General features: G+C 52.0%; 1 protein-coding gene across 13 annotated transcripts in view; it reads right to left on the bottom strand.

Moving 5' to 3' along the window:
• Positions 1-1164: 1164 nt before the first annotated feature.
• The window catches only part of GRAMD2A (GRAM domain containing 2A), a 33707-nt gene continuing 13681 nt past the window's right edge, over positions 1165-21190 (bottom strand). Inside the window, exons 1-13 of one of the 13 annotated variants that reach the window (XM_078448842.2) lie at positions 16633-16957; positions 10252-10393; positions 10063-10155; positions 8753-8810; positions 8318-8414; positions 7560-7663; positions 6891-6989; positions 6694-6765; positions 6097-6159; positions 4958-5102; positions 4597-4696; positions 3663-3767; positions 1165-3402 (exon numbers count right to left, since the gene is read on the bottom strand). In XM_078448842.2, coding sequence (XP_078304968.1) covers positions 3399-3402; positions 3663-3767; positions 4597-4696; positions 4958-5102; positions 6097-6159; positions 6694-6765; positions 6891-6989; positions 7560-7663; positions 8318-8414; positions 8753-8810; positions 10063-10145 — 930 coding nt within the window. In that variant the 5' untranslated portion in view covers positions 10146-10155; positions 10252-10393; positions 16633-16957 and the 3' untranslated portion in view covers positions 1165-3398. The other 12 variants (XM_078448841.2, XM_060621010.3, XM_060621013.3 and 9 more) reach the window with 12 other exon arrangements.

Raw genomic sequence — 21190 nt, 5'->3', positions numbered from 1 at the left:
TCTATTCAAGTTTGTTTGTTTACCTATTTTTACTTGGTTGTATGTCTTGTTGGCATTGACCTCTCCAACCTCTTTCACATCACTCTTCCACCTGATTAGTACCCAGAGTCATGTGGACAGTCTGTGCAGGGACATATACATCTTTCCTACATTTTGCAGCTATTGATCCATTTTCTGGGAAATTCTCTTTTCTCCTCCCACAGCTGGCCCTTTCACCAGCCTAAATGGCACTTCCGAGAACCTTTCTTGACCAGCCATCCACAGCCAACTCCCTATTTACTCTCATATCACTGTTTCTTTCCTTCATGGAACCTACTCACAATCTGTAGTTACTTTGTTTATTTACATATTTACCTGGAACTTATGTCCACATGGAACATAGGTGCCACAGGCACACAGGGACATTGCCTGACGTGTTCACTGCTCTATCCCCAGTCCCTCACATGGTACCTGGCTCATAGTCTGCGCTTAATATTTACTGAAGGGGCGCCTGGGTGGCTCAGTCGGTTGGGCGTCCGACTTCAGCTCAGGTCACGATCTCGTGGTCCGTGAGTTCGAGCCCCGCGTCAGGCTCTGGGCTGATGGCTCAGAGCCTGGAGCCTGCTTCTGATTCTGTGTCTCCCTCTCTCTCTGCCCCTCCCCCATTCATGCTCTTTCTGTGTCTCAAAAATAAATAAACGTTAAAAAAAATTTTTTTTTAATATTTACTGAATGAATGAATCACTACTAGAGGGGGCATCCTAGGGAAAAAGTGATGTGGCCCAAAATGGAGTTTAACCTCCCTGATCAAGGCTCAAAGTCACAGAAAAGGACACAGGAATTTTCTGGTTCTGAGTTCTGCACTTCAATTGCTGAGTCAGAAAAAAGCACAGGACTATTCGAACCAGGGACATTGCTTGGGATTTGCCCCAGAGAAGTGGGGAAGCATTCTCAGTGTCCACCCAACAGAGGCAGAAGGCTGTGGAGGCTTGCTGTGGCCACTCTTCCCCTTCCCATTATGCCTGAAGTATGAGGCAGCTCAGCTAAAGTCGTGTGAGATTTGCAGAGTACTGGGGATTCCGGGAATGACTTGGGCTCCATCAGTCTCTTGAGTGCTAAATGTGTCAGTAGGATACCCTTCGTGAGTAGTCAAAAGATAAAAAACGAACTTTCCATACCACAGGACACTAGAAAAATCAAATTTTTGTATTTTAAAATATTTTCAAAGGCTAATGCTATGGTGGAACAACCCAAGGATAGTTGAACCAATCTCTCAGGGAATTAAAGGAGTATCAGCCAGTGCAAGCAGGTCTGTACAAATACACAGTTTACAAATGAGCACAACCAAAGGGACATTGGCCCCAGAGGACCAGGCTGGGGAATCAAAGGGAGAAACAGAGACAGGGCCCTCCAAAGCGACAGGCACACTCATACCACTGATATCCCTGGACCCAAGAGGGCCTCCAGAGCCACCCCACCCTACAGCATGCCTCTAGCCCTTTCTGAGCCTGCGGCACAGGTGGAGACTAGATTCACCAGCACTTTGGCACCGTTACCCATGACTTGGCACCTCTGCTGGCCCCTGATGAGCCCCTGGCTCAACCTGGCAAGGCTCAGAGAATGGACCTATTCTCCCTGCCCTTCGGCAAGGACCAGGGCCGGAAGGCACTGGGGCAAGTATTTCCCTGAAGACGTGATGGAAAGAAGTGATGAAGGAAACCAGTGATGAAGCTGGTTCCAAAAAAAGGATGGGGTTTTCCCCACTGTGGTGCTATGGGGAGAATGGAATGAGTTTCACCTGATACATACAGATGAGGTGCAAGCAACCCCCCCAGGCTCTAAGCATAATCCTAGAACCTGCAATGGGGTGAGGATGAAGAGACTGCTAGTCTGAGCTTTGGGACTTGTCACCTGCAGTCGGTCCCTCCAATTCTTGTTTGGGTTTGTCCTAATAGGACAATCATGGCCCCGCAATAAATAATTTCTGCTTGGATTTCTCCCTGATTAACCTTTCAGGTGTCCGAAGGAGGAAAAACAGTGGCTATTTCTGACACCACTCACCCCATCACCAGTGACTTTCCTTTGATACCTCTGACCTCTTCACTGAGGCCCCTCTAGAACCTCCAAAGGCACTGTCTTAGCAGATGGGAGTCCCAGGAAGAGCAGGCAGAGTTCTGAGGCATAGACAAGCTGTTTAGAAAACAGGCAGAAGTGGAGGAATCTCTAAGAGAAAGCTACCACTGTGTCTACTCTTCTCATCCCCTACTTCTCTTGTCCCCAGATATATCAGACAGAACCCCTTGGCCTGGTCCCTGCACTGTACCAGGCCCACCTTGGACACCTCTGCCTTATTCATAGAATGGAGAAGCCTCCCCGCATGGCCCGCAACATACTTATTTCTGGTGACATGAGTGAGCTTTGCCCTGCAGTGGCCCTATACCATTGTGCCCAACTGCCCAGCCTCACCTCCCGACAGGTTGCTATGGGTCATGGCCTCTCAGGCAGTCGGCCAGGGAGTACAAAGCAAAATCTCAAATCAAAGCCACCAACCTTCCCACCCACCCCAGCCCCAGCCCCTACTCCCCGCCTGGGGGACCTTAGAACTGTTTGAGCACACGAGGGGAAGACACAGTACCAGGTCTGTGACCACAGTGATCAAAGGCCCCGCTCCGCCTGTCTCACCAGGAAGTGGCAGCTCAGGACACAGAATCCTGGACCTCTGCTCTCCTTCACAGCCCCTGCCACCATCCTCTGCTGCAAGTACTGTCCTCCAGATTCAGCCAGCCTCTTTGTGAAGGGCCAGGATAGAGCCTCAGCACAGGGCACAAACGTTCCTCTCTAGCTGGAATCATAGCCACACGTCCTCCTCTCCTTTTTCATAGCTTCCCCCTCCCCCTCCTCTCCCCCAGTCTGCCCTTGGCCTGACAGGGGCCTGGCTCCCGGAACAGAGACTCAGGGGCGCAAGTGAGTGCACAGTATGTTGGGAGAGAGCAGAGCCCCACTGGTGGTTTGGGTTAGAGCCTCTGTCCCACTGAGGCAGTGAGCCGCGTGACAGTTAGAGAGGTACATTCCAGGAACCAAAGCATGGCCTTTGTCCCTCCGGTGGCTCCTAGTGCTCTGCACCTGTGCCAGGCTGTTTCCAAGGAACAAGTTAATTTTCTTTTTTCACTGAAGTGCTTGCTGAAGCTTAGTATACAGAATTTCTCAGCTGTTCCAAGAATCTGGCTCTTTGTCCGAGTCCCCAAATTGTAGGAGCTTTGTAAACAGGAGAGATAAGAGGGGGAGGAGGAAGGATCTGGACTATGTTCCTTCATACTCAGTCTCAGCGCAGCAGCAGCATAAACCACGGCGATCACTGGTGGAACCTTAGCACGCACAGCATTCTTCATGGAGAAGTAGGGACAAAGGCCAGGTGGCTGTTACCTGTACACAGGAGATGCCCACATCAGAGAAAGGGCCTAAAAGGCAGACAGACAGATCAGTAGAACCTTTCTTGCCCCACAAGAGTGAGTCAGGGTGGGATCTGTGCACCCTGCACACTCTGTCCAACCTTGCTTAGGGCCATCAAGCCAGCGCAAGGGCAGGGCCAAGTCCAACCAGGATAACACGCAGCCCGGCCATAGCAATTGGCTCCTATCCTTTACCCTCAATCCCAGAGGCATTAGCAAGAGACAGGGCATCACCTGTGCCCAGGGATTGGGCCATCCCAATTCAGGGAGCATAATTGCTGTTCCAGCCGGGAGATGCGGAATGCCAGATACGATGAGGACATGACCAAGAAGCAGATCCTGGAGAAAGAGAGATAAGAAGGATATCTTATCTAGGAAAAGGGCATTATTAGAGGCTCACTAGAAATAGGAGTGGGGACTAAGCTACTTCCAGTTGTACTTGGAGGAATTAGAGAACTCTTGCCCTTTAGCTACATTCAGGCCTGGACATGTTTGTTCTGAGAGGCCACGTGGGGGTCCTGAGACTCATCCCCATGGAGGTGTCCTCAAAGCCCAGCAAGAATTCTAGGTCCTTAAACTGAGCCCACCCTCCCTCTGACTGGCCACCTTGATCCCGTGCTTCCTTTTCAAGACCACAGAGATCATCCCCTAAGGAGGCAGGTCCACATTCCCCCAGCAAGTGCTGAAGCTGACAGTCAGAACTCAGCCAGCAGAACCAGAGGAAGGTCATGAGGTAAGGTGAGGGGAAGCCAGGGGCTGGCTGTTCATGAAACACCCCACCATGCTCACCGCTCTCCTGGCCCTCAGGCCAAATTACAGACACGTCTGGGGTTCCAAAAACTGCTCTAAAGGTAGGTAGCAGGAAAGCTGTGGCTCTCCCCTAGTCTATCTGATGGCCCTCTCCAATTCGGTCAGCCCTCCCCCTCCCCAGTCCTGTGCAACTTTTATTCAACAGTTTCATATCCTGCCAGACTTCATCCTAAATTACAGAGTTGTATGAATAAAAACTGGAGATATTTTGTCTTGCTTCAGGAGGGCCTGCCATGTAGCCTCCAGGCTCCGCCCAGGACTTTCAGTTGACCTGGGAACTCCCCACACACAGAGGCCCCTGCCAGACACCCAGGTGAGCTTGACACCCCCCCCACCCCCGCCCAATATAGTCACCTACAGCACGAAGATGACCTTGAGGAGCTGGCAATCCCAGAGCCTCAGCTCCCCGTCGCTCCTGGGCAACTCCTTCAGTTTCTCCTTCTCACAGACAGCATTCTCTGTGATAGGGGAGCAATTAGACATCTTCTGGGGGCAGGAGGCAGGAGCCCAGCCCAGCAAGGAGCATGCCCACCTCCCCCCCTCCCCCCCCACCCCCCCATTTTCTGAAGCTCCTTGGACGCTGCTTTCCCTTATAGATTTGAAGAAAGTAAGAAACAGCTTTAGGAAGAGCTAGTTGTGACTTTTCCTTTTTGCAGAAGTAGGGGGAAGAAAAGCCTGGTCTTTACAAATGTGATCATGGACAAGCCCCCTGAGCTCACCAGAGCCTGGAGGCTTCCTGGAGGGAAAGAAGCTGTCGGTGGAGTCCATGGATGCCTGAGGGATACAAGGGATGTTGTCTGGAAGGGACAGGGACCTGGAGGCAGGGCACACCTTTCTCCACTTCATCTCAGGGATGAGGACTTCCTGCAGAGAAGGCGGGAGAAATCGTCTATGACCCTTGGGATCTTACTTGTCCTAAGGGCCCACACTAGGTTTATCACATCTTCTCCAGATATTACCAATATGGAATCCTAGTGAGCATGCTGTCAGGTACCCACAAGGGGAGAAACCATTACCATAGCAACCACATGTCTCTCGTATCTGCTCCCTTGCTGTGACCAGCCATTCTTCCAGGGAACAATGTCTCCGAAGACTGCTAGTACAGAACCAGAATGGGATCTAAGACTCGAGCTAACCCAGGTATATGTTCAGATCTGCTGAGTCCAAGAAAGTTCAGCACAATATAATTTTGATGGGATAAGTCCTTCTAATCTGGACTCTAACCCTAAGGACATCACTGACCTTAGCAGGGGATACTTAGGATTCCCATCAACAAAAATGGGAACATCACCTTCTATCCCCTGCATAGAAGTGTGCATATCGTATGCTTGGCTAAACGCTTAATGATTAATGAAGGAGGCTTTAAACACCCTGGGGTCATTTCCATCCGCATCACTGTTCTAGAAACTCAGCTCTGCCTACCCACAACCCCAGCAGCAAAGGAGACTGCTGGGGCTGCAGCAAATCTCAAATGAGTCTGTCTGGGTTCTACAGCGATAGCCTTTGAAGTTCTTCCCTGTGGATATCTCTATCCCCTGGAAGGCCCTCTTGATCCTGCTAAAGGAAAGAGGGTGGGTCACTGGCTCTCTGTCTATACAGAAGTGGGATCCAACCTGGGTGGTATTCTGGGGGCTGGACATCTGTTCTGCTCAGAAAGTCCACAGAGCTGCCCAGGACCTAGTGGCTCTACATGGTATGGAGCATGGTGGGTCTAGGGGACCCCCTGGCAGAGCATGGCCACTGGCTCTTGAACCTGGAGCCCAAGTTCTGCATTGTAGACCCTCCTGGGAGGCCCTGAAGCCTCAGAGGCATAGGCTCCCTCATGCCAGCAACTGTTCCTGCCAGCCTCAGCTCTCACCAGAGACTCGCACTCAGGTTCCTCTGGAAATTCTCTTACACTCAGGCTCTTCTTGCTGGAAGGCTAAGGAAGAAAGGGAACAGGGGTCACTTGTCCATTGGAACACCCAAGGTCAGGGGTGAAGAGGTGTTAGTACTCTCCAAGAGAGCTTTACCTCCACATAAGCCACCTTGGGTCAGATGGAGCCTCACTCCCAGAGTTTGCAGGGGCTAATGCTGGAGCAGAGCACAAATCCAAGGCAACATACTTCCCCTAGCTCCTGCCCCTCCCCCACTTCCTTACCGTGGGCCAGAGAGAGCTGTAGGCACACTGGGAAGCAGCCACAAGCTTCTGTCTGTACATCGAGGAAGCCCAATGAGGCCATATACAGGGGATACACAAGGGCCAATGGCCTCAAAGGGACATGCTCACAAGCATAAACACCCAGTCCAAGGACTAAGTTCAGATACGCTGGACCTGAGCCTATTACTCCCCTCTCCCTGCGCTTGGTCCCTGTGTTGGAGAGATGGGCCAACCACTTCCAACAGCCTTGCCCCAAGACCTCAGTCCAGACCTGAGCAGCCTCCCTGGGCCAGCTCCTGCCCCTGAGCTCCATACCTGTAGGTGTGTGCAGACCCTCCTCAGCATGTCATAGACACTGTCCCGGGAAAGCAGTGACACAAAGACATACTGGGACAGAGAAAGAAAACAGAAAAGGGTGGGGTAAGAACAGATTGGGGTGAGTGCCAGAGTCAGGATCCTGGGGCTGGGTTGGGGAAATTAACAAGGGATGGCTGGCCCAGAGACTCACTGACCTTTTGGCTGGTATTGGTGGTGATGGCCAGGCCATTGGGAAGGAGCCGGGCCATCTTGTGTTTTTTGATCATTTGCACAGACACCACAGGAATGACCACCTGAGTGGGAAGAGGAGTGCTTCTCTTAGGATCCACCCCAAAGGACATGGTCCCTTTGCTTCCTGCATAGGGCCCCAGCCACAACTGGCAATCAGCCAAGCATAGACACCATGCAGAAGCCTGGCCCTATGCTGAAGAATATCTGAACCATCCACTTTCTCATGCAGGCTCCGCTTCCAGCTCTACCAACCTGCCCCAGCTCTGACAGCACACACCACTCTGGGCTCTCATCCTATTATCCAGGAGGCCAAGGACGGCTGCTCTGGTGAATCCCATACTCCAGTAATGGAGTCCCCTGAGCTACCACCTGGCCACAATTATGGCTCCCTCTAAATGTGGCATCCCGCTCTGATTCTGAAGGCATTTCAGAGGCACCCATAGGCAGAATAAATTTGCTATGAGCTGTTCAGGTCGGCTCAGGCCAGATGGGGAGTCTAGATTGGGGGCCCTCCCCAGACACCAGGTAGGATGCCTTGTAGTGACAGGCCTGCATGCCTGCACGGGAGGGGCCTATATCTTCCCTGGCTGGGACCTCATGGGCCCATTGCAGGCCTTACCACTTATTACTACCTTGATATCCTTGCCAAAGAGGCTAGCATGGAAACAGAGCCAGTTGGGGGAGATGTAGAGCCGGCCCTGGAGAAGAAGGTCTCTCTGGAGGGCACAGGAACACACTGGGAAGTCACGGGAAAGAAGATTGCCATGAGCAAGGCCAACCCTGAAGCTCCACGGCCTGGGTCCTACACTCAGGAGTCCAGAGCCCAGCCTCAGGGACTGCCTTCCTCAGAATCCCACTTCCTGACCCCAGGCCCCAAACCACCCATTCCACCAGAACCCAGAGTCCTTCCTGAGAGTCCTGACTGCCCCCCCTTACCCCACCAAACTGCTAGAGGTTCCCTCCTTCGCCACTCATGTCTCACAGGGTTCCCCAAGCCTGGATTCTTGCTCCCTCAGGCAAAACTCCCTGCCCTACCCTGCCCTGCCCTGCCCTGCTCAGCCCTGCCCTGGAGAGAGAGCCTCGATTGTGCAAATGCTCCAACTTGCTCACTGAGAGGCCTCACTGAGAGCAGGGAAGAGCAGTCATTGATAAGAGCAGAACAAAAATAAGATTTGGAAGCCCTGATACTGCCTCAAGAAAACGTTCATAAATTCCATTTCATGTCCCAAATCTACCCAGTCTTCTCATACTTTTGAAGAAAACAGGCCCAACCACATCCAAAGGGCAGTTAGTTCCCGTATCGAAATTGTGCCTTGGAGGCTCTGGAGGAGAGGACCTGGGCCTCAGGCACTCTAGGCACCTGTCCAGCCACACCAGGGAGATAGCTCACCTTTGAGAACAACCTCCTCCAAAGGGATGTCCTTAAACAGCTTGTGGTATTGCTGGTTGTATTTACTCAGTAGTGTCTGCAAACACACGAGCTGGGGCTGAGAAGTCCTGGGGGATCAGACCACTAAAGGGGCCCTGCACCAGCCACCAGGAAATAATGCCACAGGGGCAGGGCCTCTGGTATGAAGCAGTCAGTAAGCAGCCAGTGGGGGTGAAAGGCTGAGTTCCAATCACAGCATATCTCTCGGTGACAGTAGATCCTAATGGGCAGCCTATGACTGGAGGGGTACACACCACCCCCACCCAGGAGGGGGACACTCACTTGGGTTTCCCCTGGTGACAAGCCTGGTGGCCAAGGAACCAACAGTCACTAAATTCAGGCAGCCCTGGGCCCCTCCCTTGGTGGGCAGTGAAAAGTCAGCCTCCACACACTTACCCCTTCTCGGCCACACTTCTTGATCTCTTCACTCTTCAAGCCTTCTGGCCAGTGCAGACTGCAAAGGAGACATTCCATTCCAGGGACAAGGAACCCTTGAGTTCTGCCCATACATCCTCAGGGCCAGGTCTGCCCTGGCTTCAAGCCAGAAGCTTAGAGCAGAGATTGGAGACTGAGGCCCTTCTCTAGGAGCCACAGCAAAGTGATAAGCAACAGCAAGTATGTAGCTTGACCCTGCAGGCTACAAGCCCTCCTCCCAGACAGCTGTGGGCAGTGGCTCCCCAGGAGGTTCGCTTAGCCTGAGCCTCCGCCTCCTGGAGGTGCTTAGGAGCCTCCCACCCCCAAGTGTCAAAAACCCTCTCCCACTTCTCTGGCCAAAGGATAAGCAGAGGAGAAGACCCAGGGACAAATGAGTAGGAGACACAAGGATGGGGACCAGCTTGGGGAGTGGGTGAGGTGGAGATGTCAGACTCACAGCTCCGGGGCCTGGCTATGGGCCATGATCCCAGCAGGAATGCCCTTCTGGAAGCCTCCTCCTGGCAGCCTGGAGCTCAGCAGACTCACCTGACCTGATGGAGGCTACCAAGGCTGAGGGAGAGGGGTGGTGCTGGAACGCAAACCTTTGCCCTGGCCAGGTTGGCCTGAGGACAGGTGGGCAGGGAGGAGGCTGGTAACCTGAGAAGCCTAGACTCTGCTAGGTCCCTGTGTGCTGGGACAGTCCCGGGAATGGGAGGAAGGGGCCGGGAGCAGCCTGTGCCCAAACTAACACCTGACGCAAGGTCCCCTTTCTAACTTTTCTTTAACCCTTTTGTCCCTTTTTTTATTTTTTTAAAGTTTTTAAATTTACATTCCCGTTAGTGGGCACAGTGTACTATTAGCTTCAGGTGTACAATACAGTGATTCAGCACTTCCATACATCCCCCGGTGCTCATCACAACTGCGCTCCTTAATCCCCATCACCTATTTCTCCCATCCCCCCAGCCCCCTCTCCTCTGGTAACAAACTGATGTTTGTTCTCTGTAGTTAAGGGTTGGTGTCTTGGTTTGCCTCTCTCTTTCTCGGTCTCTCTCTTTTCTTTCCCCCCTTGTTCGTTTGTTTTGTTTCTTAAATTCCACATATGAGTGAAATCATATGGTATTTGTCTTTCTCTGACTGACTTATTTTGCTTAGCGTAATACACCCTAGCTCCATCTATGTCATTGCAAATGGCAAGATTTCATTATTTTTTATTTGCTCTGGTCTCTGAGGTCCTCCTGAGGGCTTCCCACCCCTAATAGGTATGTATACCTGACCAGTGGAAAGGGCCTCACCTGGAGTTCAGGGGTGCCTGAACCCTGGCTAGTTTCTCTGTGCAGGACACAGGGCTCTTCAGAGAAGCTGTCTTTCCATGCATCTGCTGGTTGCTAAGCAGAAACAGGCCTGCATCAGGAAGGGTGGCTCTATGGGGACACCTTTCCCGACCAGCATCACCATCCCCAGGGCAGCTCCTCCACCCCCACCCAAGACCAGCCCTGCTGTTCAGGGTGAGGCTGAAGCTGTCAGAGTCCAGAGGCAGCAGCTCAGGCAGGAGTCCTGTGCTCCCTGACAGAAGGGACAATCTCACACGCCATCCTTCCTGGAAGCCTGCAGATCTGTTTATTCCTGGGCGGGAAGGAAAATCAGCCTGCCTTAGTGGAGCACCAGGAGGTTAAGCCCTAGGCCCCACCCCTGAGAAAGCACATCCGGATGAAGGACTCTAAGACTTGCTCATGGCTGAGCCATAGTGCCTGAGGTGCCCGGGCAGCATTACCATAAGCTCTCAGCGCAATCCTAGGATGCTAAGGAAAGGATGCTGAGCACAGGAGGCCTTAGCAGAGCTGAGGATCTGGGGCCACTAATGGTGTGGGAGGGGCTCTAGTCAACCCACAGGTGACCGTGGGCTGGGAGGGGAGGAGCAGCCCCACACCATGAAGTGGCTTTGGTGGCCTTCAGACAATCAGGGCACCTTGGCCCTGAGAGCCATACTGTCTCAAAAATGTGCCAGAGAGAGGGCCCTGGAGGGAGGAGACACCATCTCCCTGGGCAAGTGGGGCTCTCCAGTGGCTTTTGAATTCATGCCTCTACTAAACAGCTCCAAAGTATAGGGTTTCCCCCTTCCTGCCCCTCCAACACACAGGCTAGGAATCAATAAAGCCTGAGCATTCAAACTAGCCCCCAACTCAATGGGCCCAGAAGCTGACAGGAAGAGAAGGTGGCCAAGAAGCGGGGCCAAGGCAGGGCATCATGGTGGTCACAAACAGGAAACAAGGTTCTGGGCAGATAAGGAGCTGGAACCCGAGGCCTGCAAATACCAACCCTTGGTCCTTCTCAGTTTTGTTGTGGGTGCAAGTCAAAGTTCTCTTCTTCAAGAACAGAGTTGGCCGAGATCTGCCAAAGACCCTCAGAGTCATTTAGTATGACCCCCTAATATACTGTGTAAAGAGTAGGAAACTGACCCCTGCCAAGGGACAGGCTGTACCTAGTATCACACAGTGAAGAGCCGGGTAACCTCACCCACAAAATCAGCCCATCCACAGCCATGTGGCCTGGTGATTTCTGCCTCTGCCCTTAGTCTTCTGGAGAATTTTGGTAAATACACATCAACATATGTTTCCTGAATCTTGCAAAGTGACAAGTTTTGCTAGTGATTTGACCCTGTTGACTCCCAAAGTTAATTTCTATATTTATTTGGTCCCCTCATTTCATATTTCAAGAGGGTTCCCCCCCTTTTGACTTTTGTTCCTCTCATTACAGAAAATGTGAGAAAAACAAAATATGATGATCAAAATCACCAAGAAGCAAATGCCCTTAAAACATCACCCAAAGAAAAGATTTATGCATAAATATAGAATTCATGTAAGTAGAAGTATACATTATAATATGTATGTTCTACTTTTGTTGCTTAACATGATTTCATGAGAAATTCCCCATGTCACTGTCCATGGCTGAGACAGAGTCTCAGAAGTGTGATTAGTGGGTGGAGAATGCTCATTTCCTGGGCTCTTTAGACTCACTCCCAAAGTGCTTCCATATGTTCTACTGGTGACCACAGCCATCAGCACTACATGAGGGTACCGGCTTACCTACATCTGGGCTACATCCACTGCCTATTATCTTTTTCTCACTTTTGCAAGTTTGATACATGGAAGTATGCTATTTTCTATTTCTGCTTCCTGATAGGTTCAACAATATTTCCCATATATACACATTAACCACCAGAATTTCATCTGTGAATTGTCTGTGAGGGTCTTTACGTTTTTCTTATTGATTTGTATTAAATTTTTTTGAGAATATTAATCCTTAATTTCTCATTTTTGCAAACATCTCCCCCAGTTTGTCATTTGCCTTTTAGTTTTGCTGTGGTACTATTCAGTTTTTGTGTGGCAAATTCCATCTAGGTCTTCTATCTCTTGATTCCTCACTTGGTTTGAGTGCTTTGGTTGGAGAGGCCCCTGAGGTAGAGACCGTACAAGTCAAGCCACTGAGTCCTTGGGGAGCTTAGACCCTGCAGCTTGTGAGCATACTGGGCCACAAGGAAAGAGAAGGAAATGGGGCCCGCTCTAAGGAGCACACTCTAACCTGGAGGCCCAGGGATAGAGTGAAACCCCAGGAAGGACTTTGGCCATGGTCACAGAGGCAGGGAGCCTGTCATTCGGGCATTGGGAAGGGTGATTCGAGCTATCAGGGCTGCAGGAGCCCAGAAGGCAGACAGAGTGAGAGTCACAGAAAGGCTCCTAGAGAAAAGGAATCCCAACCCTACCACCTGGGTAAGACTGTCATCCTGCAAAAGTTCCATAATCTAACTTTGCGTTCATGATCATTCCTCTGCATGGCTTCTAAACTGAAGTCATCCTTAGGTCCAGTGTGTCTTGCTCAGGGACAGGAGCCCGCCCTCAGCCCTCCCCCAACCTAGTGAGGAGCCCCCCCTGCAGACACTCACAACACCCCAATCCTGGCCTCCCTCTTAGCACTTTTCACACTGGGTCAGTGCTGGAACTGCTCATCTCCGGGGGCTCCAAGATGGCAGGGACTCTGCCTCCTCCTTCCCTGAAGGTCACAAGCTGGGTGAAAGGCCAGCATGCAGCAGGCACACGCGATATGTTTGAGGAATGACAGTGTGGGGTCAGTAAGCAAGGCTGGAGGAGCGACGGACCATGAGAAAAACAAAAGAAGGCGGTGCACTCGCTCTCCCCACAGCATCTCCAGGAAGAAAAGAACAGTGGTAAAACACAGTCACTGGGGGTGGGGGAAATGACTTTCAAGTATCTTTAAACTTAAAAGCAACTCCTTTATGCATGATGAACAAGATGGTTACAAGCCATTCCCACCTGTCCATCTGTTAAGGCCAGTCCCTCCTGGCTGTCCTCATAATGCTCTTGATACAGAGACTCTGCCTGTGGCCGAAATGCATGGTTTGCAAAACCATCAAGTCAGATTTTCTACTAATTAGTCTACAGTATTTAAGTGAGTAAAAATAAAGAAATGGGAGCAAAATCAGATACAAGGGTAGGTCTGGGGCAGAGTGGTCACCACAGAACCAAAAAGTGGGGAGCACCCAAGGACCAACTGGGCCCTGCTGCACAAGGTCAGGAAGGAGGCTTCAAGAGCAGGAAGCTGGAGAATGGGGACCAGCCTGGGTGCCCCCACTCTCCTGGCAGCCTCTGTGCATTCCCACACAGACCTCCTCAAGCCAGTTGCCCCTACTCTGTGGGTTGTGAACTAACCCCCTTGCCCATCAAGTCCCACTCCTACCTCCACCTGCAGACTGTGGGGTAGTATCAGGGGTCCTCAAAGCCATGTCTGTTTTTTCCATCAGAGCCACAAAAAAATATTCTTGTTATCAAGGGGATGCAGCAGGGGAGGCCCAATATTTTGGACATTAGAGGAGGTAGAAAAGGTTGGGGAACTCCTCAGATGAGTCCCTTTCGCCCTGCTGAGCCCGATCCCGGGGCAGGATGCCTCTCCAGTGGACACAACAGCTGCTTGCCCTACCTGCAAGCCTTCCTTCATTCCCTCTCCAAATACTCACTGAGCTTATCACACCAGGAGCCCAGGGTGCAGCCTGCCACTCGGGGCTGCTGAAAGAGCAGTGGGGGGGCGGGGGGGAGCTAGCACTGGGGGTGTCAGCAGAGGAGCCAGGCCAGTCAAGAAAGGTGTGGGGGGGAACACAGAGAGGGTAGGAGAGGGAGAGAGAGACAATAAGGAGGGAACCCAGAGGTCCAAGAGTCGAGCTGCCTCCTGCAGAACCCATGGACCAGGCCTCACGGGACACCTGACATGTGTACACTCTGCTCTGGAAGCTTCCTCCAGGCTCAGAATACACCCACCAGGCAGATACTCCCAAATCGAAATCTCTAAATCTCTAACCTTGACACCTCCTCTCCTCCTGAGCTTCAGCCATCTGGATGTATCCATCAAGGTGAGCTCAGTGTCATCCCCCCAAATCTGCTTCCTTCTGAGCACCCAATATCCCTGAAAGGCTCCTTCCTCCATGGTTACCCAAGGCAGAAGCCTCACCTCCTTCTCCTCCCCACCCCCCACAGCACTCAATCCCCAAAGGCCCAAGAGCCTTCCCCCAGCTGAACCTATGACACCAGGACACCACCTACTCCATTCCTGCTGCACCTGCCAGCCCTGATCACCATCATCCTTTCCCTGATGTTGGCAGCAGCCTCCTCACCATGCCTGGCCCTCCCCCACATCTGCACCACCAGCAGAGCCACCTGGGGCCCAGAACTGATCCTGCCACTCTGCTGCTGACCTTACCTCCCTCATGCCTCCTCAGCTGGCCTTCCTGAGCTTCCTGCTTCCCTTCCCAGCCTCACTCCTGAGGCTCACCTGAGCCCAGCTTCCTTGTTGCCGCAGCCCTCCGCACCTGCACATCTTCCCTACCTGCAATTCCTTCCCATGCTTGTCTACCTGGAGAATTCCACTTATCTTTCAAGTCCCAGTTCAAATGTCACCTCCTCTGTGAAGCCCTCCCTGGTCTCCCCCCTGCAGAGCTGGTCAGTCCTCCTCTGTGGTCCCCTGTCCCCTCTGTCCTGCTGTGCTGTCCCAGCACTTACCACACCAGACTGTCCTTGTCTGTTTACACATCCAGCTGCCCCCAGTGGCCTCTGAGCTCCACCAGGGGTGTGTCTTATACATCTCTGTATCCCCAGCACACAGCAGGCACCCAGTGTTTGCTACTGTGAGGGAAGCAGACAGAGAAAGAGAGATGGTGACACTCCAAGAGGGAAGAGGGGAGGGATAAATCAAGGCAGTAGAAGGGAAAGGCACATAGAATGGAGCAATGGGGGTCACCTGCAGACCGGTCCCTTCCAGGAGCCTTGCCCGTGAAGCAGGCAGTCAGCACTGACCCAGCACTACCAGGCACTCAGTCCATGCTGGCTGACACTTCAAAGGGGGAGCTCGGGTGGGAGGGAGAGACAAAAGAAAAAGGATAAAGTGGCTCAGAAGGGATGCATTGTGGTATTTGGGGAAAGCACAAGCCGGACCCTTCAGGCCTCCACTGCTGTGTTCACTGGACTGGCATGCTCCTGGACTGTCCTGTGCCCACACTCAAGCCTCCCTAGCCCCAGGGGAAACCTCCTTTCAGGCTCCTCCAAGCCTGGCAGGAGCAGCACCCAGGCCATGCTGAAGCAGAAAGCCAGGCTGGGTCTGCAAGGTCACAGGCGGGTCCCCCGGGACAACTTGGGGGAGTCTACCACGTTGACTTCTCATGGACATTTGAGATACTAGAGCATCACGTGGGACCTGCCAGCCCTTCTCAAGGCTGGGCCCAGCAACAGCTCCACCCCTTCAGCAGCTGGCCAGGACGCCGGGCCCTGTAACCTCCAAGAAGAGAGCTCCTCCAAACAAAAAACACACCTTAGCAACACGTTCCTGAAAACACAAACCCACAGACCACAAAGATGGCCCATCTCTACCTTGACCTCTTGCTTAGCACACAGCTCACCGCCTTCGTCATGGAGAAGAGAGACCATCCGGTCAAGTCTAATGTGCAGCCTGTTGAGTACACATTAGCATCACATGTAGAGCTTTTTTTTTTTTTTTTAAATGTTTATTTATTTTTGAGACAGAGAGAGACAGAGCATGAATGGGGGAGGGTCAGAGAGAGAGGGAGACACAGAATCTGAAACAGGCTCCAGGCTCTGAGCTGTCAGCACAGAGCCCGACGCGGGGCTCGAACTCACAGACCGCGAGATCATGACCTGAGCTGAAGTCGGACGTTTAACCAACTGAGCCACCCAGGCGCCCCAACATGTAGAGCTTTTTAAGAAAACAAACAAAAAAATGATGCCTGAGCCCTGTCTCAGACCAATTAAATCAGAGTCTCTGGGAGTAGCATGTAGGTAGCTATATATTTTCAACTTCTTATTGAAGTATAGTTTACACATAGAGAAGTATATGTAGGAGAGATGCCTGGGTAGCTAAATGTCTGACTCTTGATTTCGGCTCAGGTCATGATCTCACAGTTTGTGAGATTGAGCCCGATGTCAGGCTCTGGGCTGACAGCTCAGAGCCTGCTTGGGATTCTCTCTCTGTCCCTCCCCTGCTTGCACACTCTCTCTCTCTCTCTCTCTCACACACACACACACACACACACACACTAAATAAACTTAAAAAAAAAAAAAGAGTACATAAAATAAATGTACAATTCAATGCATTTCACAAATAGAACACACTTGGAAACCAGCCCCCAGAAGCCCCTCCTGCCTCTTTCAGTCTCACCACCACCCCCAACCTGCCACCCACAACCCACAATCCACAAGAATAACCATCACCCTGGTTTCCACAGCACAGGTTGCCTCTGCCTCTTCTTTGTGGACTTTCTATGAACGGAATCATACCATACATACCCTTTTATGTGGCTCCTTTTACCCAGCAATGCATCTGTGGGATTCGTCCACAGTGTTGTGTGTAGCTATTGTGCATTTTCACCAATGTTTAGAATTCCATTACACGGACATACTACAACTTATTTGTTAATTTTACTATAGATGGGCCTCTGGGAAATTTCCAGTTTTTGCCTGTTATGAAAGTGTGGCCAGGAACATTCCAGCACCTGTAGTGTGGACACAAGTATTCATTTCTATGGGCAAACACTTAGGATTTCAATTGCTGGGTCATAAGTTAGGCATATGTTCAGTTTCAGGCTTTTAAAGGATCTCAGGTGATTTTATTAAAAAAAAAATTTTTTAATGTTTGTTTATTTTTGAGAGAGAGAGAGAGAGAGGAGACAGCATGAGTGGGGGAGGGGCAGAGAGAGAGGGAGACACAGAATCTGAAGTAGGCTCCAGGCTCAGCACAGAGCCTGATGTGGGGCTTGAACCCACAAACTGTGAGATCATGAGCTAAGCTGAAGTTGGACACTTAACTGTATGAGCCACTCAGGCGCCCCTCAGGTGATTTTAAACATGCAGCCAGTGTTAAGAAACTGCTGTGCATGAATCCTGCCCCCACTTCTCTCCTTTTTTTGTGGCTCAGAGGGAGAAGCATGGCTCCTGGAATTCAGGGCCAATCCTCTTGCCTGGGCTCTGGATCTAGGGCCCTGACCCTCCTATGCCTTCACCCTGCCCCTCTAAAGTTCCAGGAACACCCTTGGCAAGACAGGAATCACATTGTTAATAGAGATTTCCTTCATCTGTTAAGGTCACAGAGCACATTTACTAGCTCGTGCCAAGGAAGTAAGAGCAGCTTTCCGTGCGGCAGAGGCTGGCTCTGTGTCCTTCCCGAAAGCCTCCCTACGTCCTCCCAGGGCCACAGTCCTGACACACAGCCCAGAAACCAGTTGAAAAGAGCTCTGCCGAAAGGAAACTGGAATAATGTCAATAGAGTCAGGCTTATCATCAGTACTCCAAAACTTGAAGATAGGGCGTCTGGATGGCTCAGTCGGTTAAGCAGCCGACGACTCTTGATTTCAGTTCAGGTCATGATCTCACGGTGGGTTTGTGAGTTTGAGCCCGGAGTCAGGCTCTGCTCTCACAGTGTGGAGCCTGCTTCATATCCTCTGTCTCCCTCTCTCTGCCCCTCCCCCACTCACATTCTTTCTCTCTCTCAAAAATAAATAAATGTTGAAAAAATTATTTTTAAAAAATAAATAAAACTTGGGGCACATAGGTGGCTCAGTTGGTCGAGCATCCAACTCTTGATTTCGGCTCAGGTCACGATCTTGTGGTTCGTGAGTTTGAGCCCTGCATCAGACTCTACGCTGATGGTGAGGAGCCTGCTTGGGATTCTGTCTCTCCCTCTCTCTCTGTTGCTCCCGAGTTCATGCCCTCTCTCTCTCTCTCACTCAAAACAAATAAATAAATTTTAAAAATAAATAAAATGAAGATAAAAGGTAATCTTTTGCAAAAAATAATTCTGTTATTTTTACGCAGAAGCTGCCTCTCACTTTATTTTCTAAGCAAATATTCCTTATGTAGGACCACTGCTTTGCTGTCTCTGCTGACAAGAAATGGGGAAAGAATCCTGTGTAAGGGGGTGGCGTTCAGTGAATTGGGGGCCACACACTGGGTCCCAATCCAGCTGTCCCACTCAGCAGCCCTGGCCAAGGACTCAGGAGGGACGGGCACCCAGCGCAGGCACAAACCCTGCCTCCCACGGGCAGGTCTGAGAACACCTGGGTCAGCAATGTGCTTAGTTCCCTTTTACTCACTGTGGCAGCTTTGAAATGAAAGGGGATGTGGAGGGCCAGGCATCCTGCTTCCCAAGATGCCACAGTCTGTACCAAATGACCCTGGCTGCCACCAGCAGAACCATGGTGTGCTCTAGACCCACACAAAGCCATCTGTAAGCTGACCAGCAGCCTCTTTGGAGGAAAAGATGAACTTTGGCCCATACGATTCCATTTCTAATGGATCCCAATGGGGACATAAGAGATGGGAGGTGTGCAGCCAGAGGCAGTAAACAGGCAGGAGGGAGGTATACTGCAGGGACCCTGGAGCAGAACCTCCGGGTGCCCCTGGAGCTGGGTCTAGAACAAGGGAAAAGGGAGCAGAGAGCAGAGACCAGCAGGGGTGCATGGGCTGGGAGAGAGCAAAGAAGGTCTGCCCCCCTTTCAGCCCATTAATTTTCACTTCTGCAGCCAGTGCCCCAGCACTGCCTCTCCTGAAGCTTCTCCAGTAGACAGGGAAAAGGGGAGACTGAAGGGGGTCTCTTGGGCTGAGATGGCCATGCAGGGGCCCCTCTGAGAAGTAGGATTCCCTAGACCAGAACCCTTCCCACCCTCCCACCCCTCTCCAAGCCTTTATCTTCTCTGCTCAAAGAACCAAACAAACTGGGAGAGCTAGTTGTTCAGGAGGAGATATGAGCTAGCATAGCCCTCTGGGGGTGGCTGCATCCAGCCTGAACAAGGACCCCTTTGAGCTCTGGTGCCTACAAGAACTCCTACCTACAGGGATCTCAGAACCCTCTGGGCCCTCCACCCAGTGGGAGCTGGGAGGGCCGAGAGCAAGGCTGGCTCTATCTCCCACTCTTGGCAGCCAAGATGCTGCCCACTGCCCAGGTCTCTCTGTGGAGCCCAGAGCTAGTTAGCCAAGCCCTAATTAGAGGTTAAATTGTTAAAGGGCTCCAATCCCACTCTCCCCTGCTCCTAGAACTCTCCCCCATGGTGTGGGCTCTCCCAGCACACTAGAAAGGCCCAGGTCCTTACAGGGATGGAATTCGGGATCAAAGTGCTCAGGCTGACTCCTCTTGGGCATTCAGGAGGAGTGCTAATGAGCTGCCCTCCCAGCTCTGCCTGGGTCCTGCTTAGCTAACCTGCTCCTGCCCAAGATGGAGACCCTCTCTCTCTCATCCCCCAACACTTCCCTGAAGCCTAGCCAGCTGGTAGGCTGGGAGAGCAGACCCCTCCCACCTTGTCTCTACTCACCGTCTGCTCAGATATCTTCACTGTTGTATCACCTGTTTATGTGGTTGTCTCCCCACTAGACTATCTTTCTTATTCATCTCTCACCCTGGGGCCACACACAGCTTCAGGCATACAGTAAGTGCTCAATATCTGTGTACTGAATAAACAAACACTCCCTGCTGAAAAGCTCCTTTGTGTAGTTTGTTCAGCCACACTGGGACCTTGGAACATAAACACAAGAGCTGGAGTGAGAGCAAGTCACTTGAGTTTGCTTCTGGCTGCCCTTGACCTCCTAGGTGGCCTCCAGTCCCCTTCCTCTGGGTCTGCTCCCTTATAAAATGGGGAAAATCCCCTTGTTGACCTGAAAATCTTCAGGGCTGCTGTGGGGATCTGAGAGGTCATGGCCTAGCCCCAAGGAGGGGACCGGTCCTCACAGCCTTGTCCACTGAGCCTCCAACCCCCTGCCAGCCCCACTAAGAGCTCTGCATCCCGTCATGTCCCTTGAAGGATGTCGAGAGGTGTAGCTGCAGAGACGGTGCACTGCCAGGCCCCAAACTGCACCCTGAAGCTCCACACATGTTCTGCATGACTGAATCTTTTCCTTGGGACTTCAGCCAGAGAGCCTCCATGGGCAGGGCCCTCTTTGCACCTGTGCCACACCCAATAACTGCTCCCACCCGGGGGGGGGGGGGGGGGGGGCTGGGGAGAGGGGGTTGGGGGGCAGTGCTGGAGGCTCTCTCACAACTCAGGCCCAACCCTGTTCAGCATCCCTCCCCCACCCTCCTTCCACCAAGGCTTTGAGGCCAGGAGTTGCTGCCCCCTTCCTGGCCAGAGCTCAAAGGCCTACAGAGTAAGAACAGTCACCAGGGAGACATACGGGACAAACAGCTAAAACACGGAAGCTTTGCTCCTGGGGATGTCCAGGATTTCTCATGAAACCCAGGCCACCATGGAGCAAGCAGCTGGTTCTGCAGAGAGTAATCTGCCTGTAGCTGGCCTCATCCCATAGTGCCCACTGCTACAGCAGCATCTGTTTGAGCTGGCATCCCTGGACCTGGTCACAGACCACTTTTTCTGGGCCAGCCAGTTAGGGCCTGGCCATTTCCAGACAAGAAGCTGGTCATTCAGGTCTAAAAACAGACTTGCATTCATTAAGAAACAGAGCACCCCTGTGCTCCTGGTGGCCACCCTCCGCCGGGCTTGCTGTGGGAGGGCCCACAGGCAGCCTCAGCTGCTCAGACGCCCCCACTCAAGGCTGCCAGGGGGCGTGGCTATCCTTGGGACAAGTCTGCTCTGTCCATCCATGGATGCCATCCAACGCACCCCATTCCAACCATCCTCACAGCCACCTCAGAATCCCTCTGGCTTTGTGCATCCTCCAGGCTCTTCTCAGGACACAGGCAGGTTTGAAGGAGACTTAGGGTCCTGAAAGAGCCTGGGTTTGGGGGCAGGAAGACAGAGAGGCAGGCCTAGAAGTACCTCTCACTGTTGAGGGGCCTTGGAGAAGACACACTCTATCTCTGGACCTAGTTACTCTCTACAAAAGGGCGATAAAGCCTCAC

Source organism: Panthera onca, chromosome B3 (genome assembly GCF_046562875.1).
Source record: "Panthera onca isolate mPanOnc1 chromosome B3, mPanOnc1 haplotype 2, whole genome shotgun sequence".
In the NCBI taxonomy this organism is placed as follows: Eukaryota; Metazoa; Chordata; class Mammalia; order Carnivora; family Felidae; genus Panthera; species Panthera onca.
Note: the sequence above shows the minus strand (reverse complement) of the source record. Positions and strands in the feature narration are given on the sequence as shown.